The sequence below is a fragment of the Xiphophorus maculatus genome, chromosome 21 (genome assembly GCF_002775205.1).
Source record: "Xiphophorus maculatus strain JP 163 A chromosome 21, X_maculatus-5.0-male, whole genome shotgun sequence".
In the NCBI taxonomy this organism is placed as follows: domain Eukaryota; kingdom Metazoa; phylum Chordata; class Actinopteri; order Cyprinodontiformes; family Poeciliidae; genus Xiphophorus; species Xiphophorus maculatus.
Genome location: NC_036463.1, coordinates 19,620,931 through 19,639,130, shown reverse-complemented (window position 1 = coordinate 19,639,130; position 18,200 = coordinate 19,620,931). Strand labels below are relative to the sequence as shown.

The 18,200-nt window shown below is 41.2% G+C and overlaps 1 protein-coding gene across 4 annotated transcripts in view; it reads right to left on the bottom strand.

Annotated features, from left to right (window-relative positions):
• LOC102227608 (partitioning defective 3 homolog) overlaps positions 1-18,200 on the bottom strand; it is a 383,916-nt gene that overhangs the window by 12,873 nt on the left and 352,843 nt on the right. For 3 of the 4 annotated variants that reach the window (XM_023326740.1, XM_023326739.1, XM_023326742.1), the window contains 2 exons: positions 13,776-13,896; positions 910-1,040 (listed from right to left, as the gene is read on the bottom strand). In XM_023326740.1, the coding sequence (XP_023182508.1) occupies positions 910-1,040; positions 13,776-13,896 (252 nt within the window). The remainder of the gene's footprint in view (positions 1-909; positions 1,041-13,775; positions 13,897-18,200) is intronic. The other variant, XM_023326741.1, reaches the window with a different exon arrangement.

Sequence of the window (18,200 nt, the reverse complement as noted above, 5' to 3'; positions counted from 1 at the left end):
AGAATAAGGTAACTAAAACAGAAAGACAGAATCCAGCAGCCTGTGGACTTTTTGGACTACAAGTGCTCTGTGTAACTTGTCAAGCCTCCTATGTTAGCCTTTGGCATTGTACTACATTTTACACTACATTTTAAGTGAGAAAAAAGTTCCTATCAGTTTGTTTTTAACATGAACATTTTTACTTATAATATTTATCTTATTGTTGAGTTTAATTTTCTTAGAAGTCTGTCCGCTCATCGAATTAGCGCCTGTAGGGGAGTACTTCTCTAAGATTCAAATGTGGAGGTTTTTCAGCACAGGCTGAAGGGAGATTAAGAAGCTCCAGAGGAACGTAAACGACATTTTAGAGAGAGACAGATGCAAATGCAAATGTTGATGCTCGGCCTCCAGATGTGAGATATGGTACATTTTTGTTGGAGCGCCAAAAGAATGGAGATGGACAAGATTGGGGAGATGAAGAGCGGCCCCTCCCCGAAGCTCTGAACTCAAGCCATACCAGAGGAGAAACGGAAAAGTAGGGGTGAGCAATTCTCCGATACGGTGCTGATGTTTGCGACTGATCCTTTCAGTCAACACCGACTTAATCAGGCTGACTAGCGGTCATGACTGCCATTCAAAGCAATCATTTTTATTAAAATAATCATCTAAACAGCGTTTGTAAGTTTCATTAAAAATGTCTGCGGGACGAGTTGAAAGTAGCTTTGTGGGGCAGTGACTTTGAGGACATCTAAAGCAATAAGTGAACGATTGAGGAAAAAAACATGAGAGGAAAAAGAAATTGATAGAAATGGAAAAAGTCAAATGAAGGGTGTGAGAAAGGGCAGGGAGGACGTGATAAGTCACAGGGAGGGTGAGGCGCAGACAGACAGATGAGGAGGAGGAGGGGGAGGAAGAAGGCTGATGTCTCACCGTGGCAGAGAGTTGTACTGCCTCGGCGCCTGTTGGAAACCGTCTCCGTCTTCTTGCTGCTGCTGCTGCTGCTGCTGAGTCTCGGCTGTGGCAGAGTGGCGTCCGCTCGGCGTCTCGGTCCCGTTGCTCACCTGGCACAAGAAAGACAAGAAACCAGCTGCTATGAGACACGCGTCAAAAAAAAAACCTCACAAAGACAAACACAAAACAATTTGACACAGCTAATGATACTAGCTTCACACTCATATCTCCTCTGTGGGACACATTCCCCTCAGGGCAGAATGTGGTCTAACAGCGTGAGGCCTCTTGAGCATTCACCTGCCAGCGGGGAACAGTTACTATGATGGCTGTGGTGCTAAAAAAACAACAAAAAAAAGGTCTTTACATATTTATTGGTTACGATGATTTTAAAGCAGCATAACCTCCCTCTGAAAACACTGACATTCAAACCTTTTCTTTGAGTACAGATATTCAGTGTGGGGGAAAGAAGCAAAGAGCTTCTCCCCATTCTTCAGCTCAGGTCACGTGTTTTCACAAGGCTTTAGGGTTTAGGAACTGAAATGACCATTGAAGTAGGTTCATTTTGTGCCTCCTGAATCATCTCTGCTCTGATTTCTCCATGTTTTTGACATGCGTCCCAAAAATGACCCACTTATAGAGTACTAGGTCCGTTTAGGGCTGCAAGTCATTTAAAGAATATTGCAAAGGTGATAATTCTGGTAAGGAAGCAGACGGCATTTTATTGTTTGCGTCGTTAAATTTTCGTGTAGTTATGACACGTTTACTACTGAGATATTGTTAATCATGACCAATATACATTGTACCGCTATATTAACTTTATGATTATTTAGACTTGTGTCAGTGTGGCTGCATTGTTATTATAATCATTATTATTATAATTATTTTATTTTTAAAAATTTGTTATTTATTTATTTATTTTTTTCAATTTAATGACTTGGCAAAATGGCAATCAAAATTGATTTAACAAAAACTGTATTAATGTTTGGGGGTGAAATCAATGTTTGCATTAAAATTAGACATTTTATTACCAACGCTTATTTTTGTTGATACTTGCTTGTTAAAATACTTGTGGAAAAGTTTTCTTTGTCATATTTCTTCATTGAAATTATGTTTTAGTAATGATAAGTCAGAAAAAAAATCTAAAAATACCCCCCCCCAAAAAATGTACATAGAGGGTGTAATTTCACACTGAAAAGTAAAAGTAGAGCCTTTTTTATTTAAAAGAAAAGCTTATGTTTTTGTCTGAATAAAATATATATTTTTTATTTTTCCTGAGTTGTACCATATATGTGAGAATCCCTTTTTTGCATACTGATGGCAATCAGTAGTTGCTTTGTAGAGTTAGGGAACTTCTAGTTGAGGTTCTCAAAGATGATTCTTTTCTTGTGAGGAAAGATAAATAGTATAAAAAAGCTGGACATGTTGCTTTAGCCAACTGTTTTTTTTTTTGACTACAGCCAACTATTAGATCTAATGCTGCAATATACAGAGTGTTGCATTGTGTGTCATTAGTTGGCAGAGGGTTGCCTGGACTGTTGAGTAAGTGTTTAAAAGTTAGTCCAGCCTTGAAAGGTTTTAGGTTTGCACAGTTTAACCTCAAGCGCTCTCCCTGGCTTCTGTAATGCGCTCGGTTGCCACGGGGAACATAAACTCCCGAGGAGCAAGAAAACTAGTTGAAAGCGTTTCCCCCAACGCCGTCAAAATGAAGCGTGGACCAGCTTCGAGAGTAAAAATAGCCAAGAGTTACTGTGGTTACGGAAAGTCATGATGAGAAATGTTGCTCAGAGAGAAACGAACCCCACAGAAAATCATTTAAAGCACTTCAAAGTCCCTGACAGGAGAGTGAGTGAGTGCGTGTGATGAGGAATTAGCTGTACCTGGGCACGGATCCGGCCGAGTGAGGCAAGTGTGGGATTTACGTCCAGCTTGAGTCAAACTTCTTCACATTTGATTCGTAGGACAAAAACATGGAGGAGCGCAGATGTTATCCTTGGATTTTAGAGGATCTTGAAAATAAAGGGTTTTTTTAAGAATTCATTGGCCGAGAGCGTGTTTTTAAAGAGATGACGAAAGAAGAAGCATGTTTTCTTAGGCTCAAACTCTCTAATTAGAAAAAGATTGACGGTGACATCCTCATGCTTCCCACCATATAAACCTATTGGCCTTAGTCTCCATATTCCCACAGTGTTGCCTTTGTTGTCTGATTATCTTCAAGGGTTGACATGGAGATATCGTCTCCCTCACCACCAGCGCGCCGCTAACGAGCTGGCTGATGAAAGAACAAGACAAGCCAATTAAGAGAAACAAGCAGAGAAAGTGTTGCGGACATGGCTTTACTGGGTGTCAGTTTTCATGCGGTTCGGACGGTAACGTGGCAATGCCAGGTGCTTCTCTATCGATGAGAAGAGATGATGTTTAGAAAACATCATCTCTTCTCTTTTTACTAAATTTTGTGTTTCGCAGCTCACTTAGTGTTTCGTTTTTTTGTTTTTTTTTGTCACATTTCAGGTAATCTCATGATATATCCAGATGATCCGTAAAGGCCTCAGAGGTTGTTTTTTTTAATAAAAAAAAATGTGACAGCAAACAACCAAGGGAGACCCAGGATCAAGGCAGATCTAGGTAATAAGGTCATCATTAACCAGTGAAGTGGCTGAAACTATAACGGTAACTCTAGAGGAGCTGCGGAAATTCACAGCTCACATGAGAGAATATTGATTGAGCTGAAGTCCAAGTGTCGTTTTTTGTTGTTTTTTTTTTGCTTGCACTCTTCAAAGTTCACAAAACACACAAAGCCGAGTTCAAGTAAAAGCCTCCCGTTGCAGTGTAAGTCATGTGTGTGGCTAACAACAACATTGTAAACATTCTAGCTGCGTTTCCATTAAAAAAAGTGCACAATTGTTTTTGTCTATATTCTTCTGATGTAAAAAAAAAAGCCCAACTAATTTGCAACTGCGGTGTTTCCATTAAAAAAGGACAAAATTAAAATCACGTGTGAATGATTTTTTCACACCATAAGTCGCTAAAGATCCTGGTTGCAATGGATGTAAATAGGTACATGAGATATATTCAAATTCAACCATGGCGCTTAGCGTTAGTCATCTGTCAGCCATCAGAGGAGAAGTTAGTGTCATATTCAGGCGTTGGAGCAACAAACCGCTTATAGTTGGGAGCGTACATATGCAGCGTTTTGGGGAAATTGTAGTTGGCAGTTTTACAGAAGAGATCCAACACGTTCAGATGACAACTTCAAAACCATCATCCTCTCAGCACTTCCTATTGTCTTCTTCATTTCTGCCAGTAGTAACATCCAGCTGTTGAGCAAATGTTTTGATATGGCTGAAAAACCATTTCATCCTTGCACAAACAACTTTTTATTGAAATGTGTTTTATTTCCAAAATGGCTTTGTTTCCATTAAGCAAATTTATTTTGTCATTTTAATAAATGCAATTTTACAGTTGATGGAAACACAGCTAATGATCATGGTAGAAAGGTATGAAGATCCTGACTTCAGGAGCTTGGAAGAGGAAATAACAACAATGAGATGTTGACGAGCGCCAACATCTCATTTTATTGGGGTTCCAAGTCCACGGTAGTGAGCTTATAGCCAATGTAAGGTATGAAACAGTTGCTAGGTGACTATCACTCATTGATCTAAATGCCTCTAAGAAGCAAGCACTGTCCTGAAAACTTCCAATTCGATCCACATACTAAGCTACCCAGTGTTGGGATCAGAGTGTGCAGAGAGGGTTGGGGTAAAGGGTAAACTAGGTCAGTAGGGCTTGGAGTTCACTGATAACTGCTTAGTGTTCTAAGTTTTCATGTTTTTGGAAGCCAAGAAAAAGGAACAAAACGTATTAGTGGGACATTCGTGGAAAAGAATCAAGCAGTGGGAATTCAGTGTTTTGGTCCAACAGTATGGCTTTGGGTAATCACTCCCCAAAATTATCTATTTTGCTCTCTGGCTGTAAAACCGAATTCTAGAAGATGAATAGTTGGGTCTGTTTTCCACATAAAGAAATACGCCCAGGAAATCCTGACCAATCACACAACCGTTTCACATGTAGAGTAGGGCGAAAATTTCGCCTGAACAGGCGTAACAAGAAGTGGCGTGCGACAAGAGGCTGAGAACAAAAGGACGTGATTGTCGTCACACAACTGTGATAATGAGAACCAATGCCTGAGCCTTTTGTAATGAAAAGCACAAATCTGGACCTTATAGAAAAGTGGCAAGAAGAAGAAAGTCATCGGTCAAAGAAATCCACTTGAACTTCCTATTAAGGTTTTGCCAAAATGCAAGAAACATGAAGGAATGTTTTCCCGTTTTAAAGTGTCTGTCATTGCACCAGCTTTTCCTACATTAAAGTTTGTAAGGTGATAAAATATGAACTTGTAAAGGTACTCATACTTTTCTAAGTCCTATACTGCTGACGGCGCATTATTGATTGATGGGATAAAACTCTTCTGGCAGAATAGAAGTCTTGAATAAAAAAATGTCTTCCTGGAAACATCTTGTGTTCTTGAAATGGCTGCTTTCCTTTTCACTTGGACAGCTGCAATAACAACCACAATTACTTTTCACTCCACGTCAATAGCAACTCCTTTCTCAAGCTCGCCAAGTCCTTAAAAACATAATAGTATTCCACGTGGGTGGATGGAATTGGACTCGTATGTTTGAGTTTATAACAACACTTTCCCTCTGGTTCCAAAAGAGTGTAGAGCACATAAACAAATATCAGATGAAATGTGAGGGAGGGGAAGAAAACACTAGAGGAATTATTTCACTGAAGCCAAATGGTGAGAAAATAATTAGTCACGAACTCCTCTTGATGGGACCTGGAGGTGTCTGATGCCTCGGATTCATTCTGACGGGTTTGAGGTGGATGACGCCAAGTTGAGAGGAATGCATGAGAAATAGCCAGGAGAGAAAATCAGTCAGTGTAATGGCATTATCCAGGAAAGGAGAATCAGATTATTCCATGTTAGGCCTGGAATATAATGCCATATGAAATATGACATTTGTTGAAATCGAATCAAAGAGATGTCCGTGTTTGTTTTTATCCAATAACGTGAAAAATGATGTCAATACGGCACGCTTTTATCTTCCCTCGTTTCCTTTGCTGGTGTTACAGAGCGTGTTTGGAGAGAAAGAAGCAAAACATAATAATGATAAAAACCTCCTCCACCTGTTTAAACATAAAAGCCAGGGGGGGGATGCAATTATGGAAATTATTTGGAGCCGTCAAAAGTCCCAGACAAGTGGAAGCACCTGGATGGGAGTGAAACTTTAAAAGGCGGAATAGCTGAGGTATGGATCCACTTTCGATTGACGGAAAACCTTCTTCATCGTGAAAGTATCTTCCTGTTTTGAATCAGCGCTACCTTTAAGGATTTGCTATCTTTGCCGCCCCTATCTGGCTATGTTTGGAGGCCGCCCACAGATGTAACCGCTTTAAGGAGGCAGCCGGGCTGTACACAAACAGACATATGGAAAACATTGACGCTGCTAATGGGCATACAGAACGAGAAGAAAGTGAGAGAATGGTAGTGAACCGCCACATCCTGACAAAAGCCCACTTGGATCATGATCCCCTCTTAAAGTCAGCATGCCAACCCAATTCCGCCAATTTATTATAAGGAAGCCCAGTCCATTTGTGGTTGGCGGGGTGTATAGCTTCGGGCGGCGAATCCATCTGAGTGCAAGCAGTGTGGTCTGCTGTTTCCCGGTCTCCTTGCCCAAGAAACCAGAGAGAATGGGAAACTCGTCTGGTTTTCCCCGTATCGCGTTCAGACTTGAAAAGTACAACAAAATATTAGAGCTTTTTTTTTTTTATGACTGCGGGCAGATTTATAGAATCAATTGAGCTGAAAGGTATTTTCATCATTTAGATTGTAATGCTGGACTCTGTCTTATCTGTTAAACCGCTCCAACATAGTTCTGCCTACATTCCCGTGCACTCCATGCTGAGGAGTGAAGGCGATCATTTAATCCGAGATTTGGCAGCAGCGGACTCACATGACAATGCTGACATGATTGTAAAAAAAAAAAAAAAAAAAGTGATTTGCACACTAACGAACAAGCTAAATCACTATGATTATCTGTCAGGTGCTGCACATATTTTAGCTTCAGTTGCTCGCAGTTATTCCCGACTGCAGTGCCTCGCAAAAGTACTCATCCATCATGATGAAGTTGTGGTGAAAGTATGTTGGGGAACAATAAACCAAGATTTAAACACACAGTTTAATCCATCAATCAAACATGGAAACAACAGGGCATATCTGCAAACGTACCACAACTTGGCGTCTGTCCAAACTGGGGGTTTTGCAGGAATAACTTACTGGATTGGGTTCTCATGTCAACATGTCATAAATTGTGCTTTTTATCCTATTAACAGGTATTTCAAAGGGTTTAGTTTGTTTGACACAATGATGTTTGAAAGCAAACTACACCAATTGAAAATTTAACCAATGTTGTAAGATCTACAGGACTATCGGGTAAGAAAACATCCTGAGTTGTGGTCATCTTTGTAGTTTGCCACAAGTTTTACAGAGTACCCACCAAACATATGGGAGAGGGAGCTGTGGTTAGACCAACACTGAACCTTATGACTAACATGCAAAACGTCATGCATGTCCTCTGCTTTGTGTTGCTTTATCGCATAAGATTGTGGTTGAAATGTCACAAAATTCAAAGAGTTCGAGCGCAAGAATGCAGAGACACTATCTGCATCGGTCAAACCTAAAATTGCCTTCAAATTTTTTTACATTTAAATGCAAAATTCACATTTTGAAAGTTTTTGTACTACCATTTGGGTCTATAAAGAACGCAAGCACATAAGAATTATCACCCAGCTATTCTTAGTAAGTAAAGGTTTTTGGAAACGGGGAAATTAGTTGTTACAAAAACTATCCTAGTGTTAAGTCACAATTTTACCAAGCAACCCAGGCTTAACTTCAGCACGTTAGGTCAGACGGTTTTCCCGCTGTATGCTCTTTACAACGGCTGCTGGAATAGTTTGTTGTTGGCTTACCATTCAGAAAGCACTTGCTGCATTCCTGTTGGTTGTACAGGAGGCTCTACTTATGCTTTTCAAACATGTATGGTTGTATAGTAGTGCATCTTGTTTGCTGTAATTTTCAGATGGGAGAGTAAACATTGACTTTGGAGGGTGTGGCCAGCAACAGATTATTTGGATTTAAAGTGACAAGAAGCCCAAAAAGTAGCTCAAAATAGGCAGAACTGAGCAAACTGAAATCTAATTATCTAAAAATTATTTTGTGGAAAAAAGACCTAATGAACATGTTTTATACAGACCTATCCTAACCTCTTCAAGGAAGTGTAATAGTTTGCCTTTAAACACAGAAAAGGAAACCACACCTCCGGTTCTAAACTGAATCCTCCATGGAATTTCCACACAGCCACCCACACTCCCTGTATTGTGTGTATACTCAGAACCAGAGAGTCACATTGAGCCTCGGCGCAGGCTCCAACATCTAGCCTCAAGAAAGTCAAGTGACTGTGGCTAAAAGTAGCTTATTCTGCATGTGATCACAGAACAGGGAGGCAGCTGTACGCAATCCAGGCCTCCCCATCGACATAAAGTACTATAACGAGGGCAACTAAAGTTTACACAAACACAATAAATACTTGTGGACACATGTACCCTGGTAGCATGAGATAAATAATGTCATAAAATCCAAAAGAATTCCCATAAATAGGAAATTTACAAGCTGCTGCTGGTCTGTTTGATCCGAGGCACCAGCATGGCGCTCACACTCCGCTGTGTGGTCATCCTCATCATCGGCGTCCCCACCAAACAGCGCATATCGATTTTATTAGCAGAGAGGAAACACTCTGCAAAAAAAAAAAAAAAAAAAAGAAAAAAAAAAGGCAGCTCTATTAAAAATATGCGCAGCTTCATGATAAACATCTGGAAATCCTCTCTCAGAGCAGCAGAGAGAGAGGGAGGGAGGCAGGGAAATCATGATAGACAGGGCTTCTTGTGTCTCGGACGTTATTCCATTAAGGTTGGAGCAAAGGTTCGAGTGCTGACCTGTTCACAGCCATTACAGCTGTTCACAGCAGCCACACCTGAGCCCAGCGGCCCACTCCCCCTGGGAGAGAGGCTGGGGTCAAATGAACGGTCAGCATGCCCCCATGCTTCAGACGGATCTATGAATTTCCTTCCCCTGGTAGCCACACCTCATCAGGATTGTCATCAGGATTGTAGCTTTTTCCGACAAAATAGTTGCAAATGCAAATGTTATTATTTTACCAATACAATAGCTGTTTGTTCCAACGGTGAAACAAACAGATGCTGCACAATCTCTTTAAATCATACATATTTGTAGCTTCTATCCTAGGCTCTGCTCTAACGTTTCTATAGACACATTGTAACATGATATCACATGCGCAAAACACTGCTCCATGATGATTTACTTAAAAATAGGTTAAGGTGCATTTTGCCATGTTCTTGCTTTATTTTGGTCTATAGGGAGTGTAGTAGCTCAGTATCATTTGACAAAAACATTCTGTCATGTAGTCTTGTTGACCTGAAATGGCCTGTTTTTATAACAATTTGGGATTTTTCTAAACCTCTTTTACCATTGTGCTTATTTGACAAAGTGACAATAAGGCCAGAGTCCTCATCCAGGGTATTGCCTTGTTGTTACAAGAAACTGGCCTCTGTGTCACATCATATTTATACCTGAGGTGAAACAATGTTGTGTATTATGAAATAGACATTCATAGAGGCTCTAAGGGTGCCAATAACGGTGCCACCAATGAAAATCTATTTTAAACTATGCTACTGAAATTGAAACCAAAAAATAAATAAATTCAGCATTTGGCACATCTCTTACCAGTGGTGCCAGCTAACACGTCCCATCTGTAATCCAAGTTGGTGCAGTTTGCTTTAACAAGAAACACAGAATTTAAAGAGTGAAAGGAGGCAGCAGCTGCTTCGGTTCAGAGCTGCGTGGAAGCCATTATGATGTAACCTCGGGTAGTGAGGGACGGCGGTCGTCAAAGAGCAGCACGTCGAGTCTTTGATGTGGAAGGCATCTGACCGCCCCGCCCCGTTGGAGCATCTCGTTTTTTTTGTGTTTTTTTTCTGTGTTGCATTCAGTAAATGTTTGGATTTGCAAGAGTGGAGGTCTTTATGGTTTCCCTTTCATCGACGCGGGCAACGTTCAAGAATGACAAGGAGCAAAGTCCGCTGTACGAAAGGACCGTATCAGTTTCAGCTCAAAGAGGATTGCTAATTGCTCTGAACAGAACACAACCGCAAGGTTACATTTTTGTGCGAGGTCCTGTAATATTTTGTGAAATAGCAGAAGGATGACTTTGGCTGCTCCTGTTTTCATTTCTCCCCCCTCACAGTTTTCATAGATTACCTCCGTCCATGACTGTTCCCGCTGTTGAATAACCGAAGTTCCAGGGTTTCTTCCATTATATTGTCAGCCTGGCGGGCCACCAGGCATCACTTGCCTCCTCCACGTGGCTATTCTTTCATTTATTTTAAACAATTTTTGGTACACCAATAACAGGGATAGGAAAAAGCTTAAAGTGGCACAGACTACCACCTTTCACTCAACATGACCTGTGTGGAAGGTGCTCTTGAAGAGCAGCTTAACTTGTATTTTTCATTTTGGAGAATACTGCACCAACGTACGCGTCAAATATCAATTCCTTACGGCAAGCTGCTGGTATCAATAATGAGGTGTATATTAATATCCTAAACCACAAGTAGCAAAATGCACCATTTTTTTTCCAGTGCAATTGCGTTGAGGATCTGAACACGTAGTGGAGCATAGGACGTCGGATTGCGTAAAAAAAAACACGTGTTGGTGTCAATACCATGCAGTGGCATTTCTGTATGTTTTATCATCATCTTATGAGTGATCAGCCACTAGATTTTAGGGCATTTTGCCCAATCGGTAACACCACGAGGGCAGACCCAACGGGACGATCGCTCATCTTTTGAAAATCACTGAAACTACGTGAACCTGCCATTCTGCTCCCGTCCTAATCACAACCAGTTTAACGATAAAGCTTGGTACGACAGTTGACTCGCTCTACCTGCTATTTTCGTAAAATAAGACATCAGCAATCTGTAGCAGAAAAGCTTAAGATGACTAAAGATCAAAAGACTATCCATACACAACCTACAGAAAGAGTAGTTTTATGTAGTTCACTGCTGTATTTTCTTTGTTGTGTTATTTCCAAAATGTCCAGTCAGTTCTTTTACATTTTTTTAAACACAAAAGCACTGTTGGACTTCCCTAGCACCGCTACCTAGTGGCTTAGCTGATTTTCTGGAGGGAACCTTGCTGAACCTCTCTATATTTTATGCATTATTACACTAGTGGATCTGATTACAGGTGCTTCCGTTGCGATTACTTGTTTACACAAATGGAATAAGACGATGACTAATAATATGGATCCTCCTGGGACCGCCCAGTAGCTTGTTGCTAGAGGAACAGCACTGGTATGCCCAGCAATGTCAACAGTCACAAGCAATTAGGAGCTCAGATGCTGAAAGAGAACGACTTAGACTGCTTAGTGCTGAACAAACACTTAACATCTCGCAGTGAACGAGAGGAGAGAGAGAGAGAAATTAGGAAAACAGAGATAGATGTCGGCTCAGTGATTCTTTGCCCATCAGCTGGACAAACACTGACGCAAACCCAGAGCAAACAAAGACCGCCTTTATCCACACAGGAACTTTCTGGGAAGTCTGCAGATTGCTGCAGTCTTACCTAAAGTGATTTGGACAACTGCAAAAAAGGAAAAAAAAACGCAGCAGGACATGAAGGTCATACCAAAGCAATTAAGCTGGAAAATTGTGTGCCGGTTAATTTGACTTTCAAGGTTTGACATTCTGACCCGTCGTTTAGATGACGGCTCCAATAGGTTCATTGGTTTCTCAACTAGTTTTTTGTTTGTTTGTTTGTTTGTTTTTTTGCAATAAGGAAAACAAAAACAAAAACAAATACACACCTGTTAAGCCTAAGAGAAGCTTCCAAAGACATGACATTAAGCATTTCAAATTGTTTAAGAAGTTTTATTTAAACTTTTAACTTTGAAGAAAGCAATAAAAACTGCCTTTAAAAACAATCCCTCTCATTATTCTGGCAGTTCGAAAACTAAAAAATGTTAGTAATTGATGTCAAATGGAAAAAGTTTATTCTGATTTCACGTCAGACAGTGTGAAAAAATTGCATATGTTTCTTTTTATGTAGTGTATGCATACGTCTGGTTTAAACTTCAGTTAAAATGACTAATAAAGACACGATCTATAAATATGGAAACTTTAACTCAATTAAAAAGTTTTAGTAATAATAATAATAATACATCTTATCTATAAAGCCCTTTTCAAGACATTCCAGCACACAGTTCAGTAATAAAAGTTATAAACAACAACAATACTAACCACTGGCAATCAGGGGAATATTAGACATTAAAAGCAAATGTTGAGAAGTAATAGTTTTCAATAAAACCATTGATGGAGCCACTAACAATTCATCTAAATAGAAGGAACTGATGCTTTTTGCAAAATTCTTTCTTAAATTTTTAAATCAGTGCCTAAGATTTTCTAGTCATCAATCTATAACTTTCAGATTTTTTTAGGGTCTACAGCAGCTGCTGTTGGGTACGGTGACCGACCCAGCAGGCTGTGGGCTGGTTTCTGGGAAGATTGTTGACGTGCGCAGTGAGTTATGGATTCTTTGAAATATAAGGACATTTTAAACGGAAAAATATGCTGGATCTGCAGTTTCCGACAATTCAGTCTGTCTCTCAAAGTGTTTAATAAAACTTCAACACACCGTTTAAGCTGAACTCCAGTCAAAGCCCAACTTCTGATGCACAGCAGGGTGGGATGCGATTCATGCAGGAATAAATTAACAACGCAATTAACTTAATTACCTTTTTCCAATTATGAAGAGGAAATCCCATTGTTGTCCTAGATCAATCGTGGAAGTGGAGATCAGCTTGAAGAAAGTGCTTTCAAAGTTTAATTGAGAAAATGTAAAAAATCCCTCTAATCATGTTTTAATGAAAATTAAATGGAAGGCTCGGTGCCATCAGTTTCCTTTCAGCAGTAAGTCCTGCAGAGTTATGTAGCATAAAATGCTTTTCTTCAGTAATATGTCTTCACCGACTTTTATGTATCTTATACATGTTGCGTCACGGCATGGTAATCAAGCGGAAGGAAAACAACGCATGACTTTGCAAATTTCTTTCGAAAGTAAAATCTGAAAAGAGTGGCATTCAGCCCCGAGTTGGCTTTGTAACAGTCAATGAGTCAAAGTCTCAATGCCTTTTTTTATATTTAGCTCCTTTTATCTTTTCTTTGAGCTTTCTCCTGCTTCTCTGGGTCTGCTGAAGAAAACATCTCTGGAACTAATAGCAGCTTCTTTAAAACCTGCTACTCCAGTCAGCTTAGGTTTTTATTTGGTAAAAAGAAAAATCCTCACGTGTGTGCACTTTTTTATGTAAAAGTCCAAGGTTTGACATAGATATTTGTTATTTTCAGTCGGATGACTGTTGGGATAAGTAATCAAACTTTCTGCTCTGTGCCTTCTGTTTCTATGAGGAGATTTATTTTTACCATTCAAGAATTTATGACACATCTTAATGGGAGTCTGTGTATTTATTTAATAAAAAATCCTCACCAGAGCACAAATGTGTGAAAGAAAAAAAACAACCGCGAAATGTTAAAAAATACGACAGACAAGTCAGAGCTTATTTGGCGGAGGGGAACAAATAAAGTGATGTAAGGATAAAATTAGATGAATCAGTGGCTGATTCAGCATCTTTGTGACAGAGTGCGGCGCTCACCCAGGACTGGTCGAAGCTGTAGGAGCTCTGATGTTCCTCTGGCTCCTCCCCCTGCCTGGCCTGCTGGAACTCGTGCCTCAGCCTCTGTATCCGGTCATGGTTGCTGGGAGCCATCTGACTGCTGCCGAGAGAGGTCGAGAAGACGTTAAAACCAAGACGCCGCGGATGCGAGTCTTCACCGAGAACATCACTGATGCTCCAGGTGTTAACTCTAACCCGCGTGTTGATCCAGGTGCCTTTTTTTCCTCCCTCCCCAACACATTTAAATAATTCACTTGACCACACCGACTCCCCTCGGAAAGCGCTTTCAGGGATCCCCTGATCTGACAGCCGTGATTTGCGCTTGCATATCTGGACTGACATTTCTCAAATGCTTCTTTTTTTTTTCTTTTTCGTCTCTTTCTTCCAACCTTCCCTCTATTTCTAGCCATTACTGCAAACACCCCCCTCACCCCACCCTCATAGCCGAGAATGCAACACAGCCGAATGATGTACGTCTCTATTCAGAATGCTGAAGAATGTCGGCCTTTTATAGCACATAGTCATTAAACAGCGTGGAAAACCCTCATTTACATCTCCTTCATTAAAGGCCTTTGAGGGGCCTGTCAATAGGAATCAATAGCGCTCCCTCAGCTTAATCAGGCTCTCCTTTTATCATCAGCTACAGAGGCAGCACATGACAAAACACATAATTATGATGAAACAACCGGCTTGATAATAAGCCCGAGTTTATGCATACCGCGAGGATGAAAGTGACCAAAGGTTAGGAATTTGCGCTGGGTGGGGGAGGGAGGATGTTCAGGAGGGGTGGTGATGGACTGGAATGAGCGGTGCGGGTCGGGCAAGGACGAAGAGATAAAAGTACGAGGGATGTTCATGGCGGAGGGGGGAACGCGAAAGGTTAAACAAAAACACATGGGAAGGCAAAAAAAAAAAAAAAAGAAAGAGAAAAAGGACACAAAGTAAGCTAAGATGGATGTAACCTTAAAGGCCAAAAAAAACACATGAAATCAAGAAAAAATGACGATGAAGACGAGCTTTAAAATGGACCGGCCGCGTCTACCCGGAGCCGATCGCACAGGTGGCGCCGCGAGCGCTGGGAAGTGATTGCTTATTTAGACTCCGAGGATTCCGAGCGCAATTATGCCGATAATTGCAGATTAGAATGAGCACATCCCTCTGATGATAATGGGCACCAGGACACGCTGCCAATCAGGCTTCATTAAAAGCACAATAAATAGCTGCTCCTAAATGATGCATGGATCTCGGCGCTTCCTTCTTAGCAGCACTTGGGGGAGACTCGGTTATCGTGTTATTCATACTGCCTGATCACAATCAATTGTATTAGTTATACTCCATTTGATTCCTATGAGTTCATACGTGTGGGGAGTGCATTAGGCCCTTTTTATGCAGACGAGGGCAATTAGGTGGCTCGCTGGGGTGTGAGGTAGCTTATGCTTTTATGGTGTGGGCTGATGGTGGAGGCTTTTTGTTGCTGTTCATTGCTAAATCAATGTTCCCTCTCTATTTATTTGAGGTGGATTAAATAGCAAAGGCCATAATAAAAAAAATGTGATTAATTAAAATCAGAAAGCCATTCCTGAAAATGTTCTCTCTTTCTTTCCCTTTCTATGCTGGTGGGTCTTACTTTGATATAGTTTGAATTGAAGTTGGCGCTTTAGCATTAGCTTCTCCCCAATGATTGAAGGGCTACTTTAACTCCACATTTTTTTTCGGTTTTGAAAGTTTTCGTATCCCTTATAATTTTTCACGTCACTATTACAATTTCATGTAACAGACCATCACAAGGTAGTTTGATGGTCTTTTGTTAGCTTTTTGCTAAAGCTAGCAAAAATACTGGCTTCATGCAAATAGTCATCTGAAAAGTGGGTATGAATGTGTTTGCAAGGTACCTATTAAATCTCTCTTCTATTTGTGCTTAGACAGCGGACGTTCTGCAACCATCCCAGCTTGTTAAATGAGAGGCTTAACAAGACAGGAGGAGGTGGGAAAACTCCAAACACAGATCTCTGAAGTCCACTGCATGCAATTAGCTTAATCCCTGCTGTTGGTCAAAGAGAAGGCCAGGCTCACTGCAAAAAACAGTTTCATAGATTTTTCTGTTTGACCCTTCAGGGAAGGTTTTTGTTACAATCAGCATCTCAAACGTGTACCGGCTATGAGAGCCAGGTACTTTATGCCGTAAACAACTCTACTGACGTTCTTCCATTCTCACAACCAACCCGGTCTGTATAAATAAACAGGGGTCTAGTCTAGTGTGTGATGGATGATGTGGTGGGTTGAAGAATGTGAACAGATGAGTGAAAACAAGTCTTGGAGCAAATTAAAGAATCAGAACCCTTGTGTTTCAGTAACTTGTGCTGCAAATGGAAACTGCGTTGAGTACAGGCCTAGACCCGGGGTGAGATTTAATGAAGGGTAAAACTACCATGATGGTACAAAGGAAGTCTGGGGATTATCAAACTGCTATACAGTGGCTCCTGTTCTCGGTCCTCCGCCCCACACGGCTGTGTCCAGACACCGGTTTCCTGGAAAGACTTCCACGCTTTATGAAAGCAATATGGAGTAAGCTACATCTCAGAATTAAGCAAAGACACCAATTAGGGACGAAGTCGGCCTGCTTTGACAAGCAGCAAGCGTCTGGCACAACTCTGTAGACTCAAAAGATGGATTTAGTTGACTACACTGTAACTCCTTGAATTGAGCTTGAGCAATTCTGCGGTTAATTAGTCGGTCGTGACTGTTACCGATGCATCAAGGTCTCACTGTTAAATTTACCTCCGAATGCATCAGCGTCTGTAATGAGCCTAAAGTAGAAGTGCGACAAGTGGAGACTGGCACAGGAAACCAGCAACTCAGATCAGGAGACAACCTCACAGACTGGCAGAATGTGTGACTGCAGCATTAGATGGGTATTAGGGAACATAAATGAGCAATCCTCATTAATTTGCTCTTACCTGTGTAAGAGGAAAAAGGTCCCTGGTAACATGTGCACAGAGAGGCAGGATGCCTGTCATGATCTTAAGAGCGACAATTTAGATGCTTGTCCAGGGTTTTGCCCAGAAAACGCACTAAGGCCAGTGGTTGGGCACTCGGGCAGTCTTTTGAGAAGCGGCCTGCCATGTTTTTGATTTTAAATTTTTTTTAAAGTTGACAGGAAATTTGAAAATGTCACATGATAATTATGTGTTATTGGAAGATTAATGCCATAAATAGCTGAAAATAGCCTGAAACTAAGGACAGATATAAGCCTCAAAAGACTTGAATGTGCTACTGCATTGGAAGGTTGTTCTAAAAATATAAACCTGTCAGGTCTAGATACAAACAGGTGCTCCATTTTACAGAATCGTTCAATAAACGTGTCATATTTCTTCCATTTCAGTGATGCAATACTGAATTGCTCTACCACATAAAATCTCAATAACACAACCGTACGCCAAACTTTGCGGCCGTAACACAACAAAACGTGAAACAGTTCAAGAGTTATCGGTTCACTTAAAAAGCGCCGTCAACGCAGACGGGGAAAGGGCAAAGCTTTTCCCGTCTGCTACAAGTACACAGAGCATTCACACCATTGCTGCCTCTAGAGCATGTCTGAGAGCTTATTGAGAGAGGCGAACTTGTGAATTTACAGGCGGGAAGGGTCAGAACAAATAAGACTTCTGTGGCATATGAATAAAAACAACATTTCCAATGATTCTCTACACCTGCCACTTTGAATGCAACAGCTGAGGTAGAAGAAGTCCAAAAGGCTGCGGGCTTCGGTAGTAACAAGCGATAAGTGCTCCGGTTTTCACAGCGGACGGAACAATGGCGGGTGTGTGTTTGCATGTGTCCGAATGCGTGACCCCCGCTCCCACCTGTGGTTTTTTTAAACCTGGTGGCCTGCTGACAGGGGTCACGAGCGCTCTAAAGCTGCAGCTGGGGGTATGCAGAGGCCTGTCAGTGTAATAGTCATCCTTTGATCCAAGAGGATTTTCGCAGATGTCTCCCACACCAGAAGGCTTAAGCCGAGAGATGCAAACTATGCCGCAGTCCGCCTGTTTGCTTCTGTTGGCGGATCAAAGGCGCTCCGAGTCTCTGCATGTCCCGTAAACGCTGCCACCGGCTAATAAAGGAGTAATCCCGTCACTCTGAGCATAACACATATCATATGAGAATACCTGGAGGTCAGAGGGCGCTTCAAGCCAGCAGGAGCCGGTGCGTCAGAATTACCGAGGTTAAAGTTTCTGGAGGAGATTGACAGGAGCTCCGCGAGTTGTCGCTGGGTGTTCATTTTCAAATAAACTAAACAAAAAGCTGAAAGCTGCCGGAGCGACTTTAAAGTCCGACATTCTGCTGTTTTCTTATCTGATCGATGTTGATTGAAATTCTATCAGATTATCTGGTTCCTTGCCGTGGCCC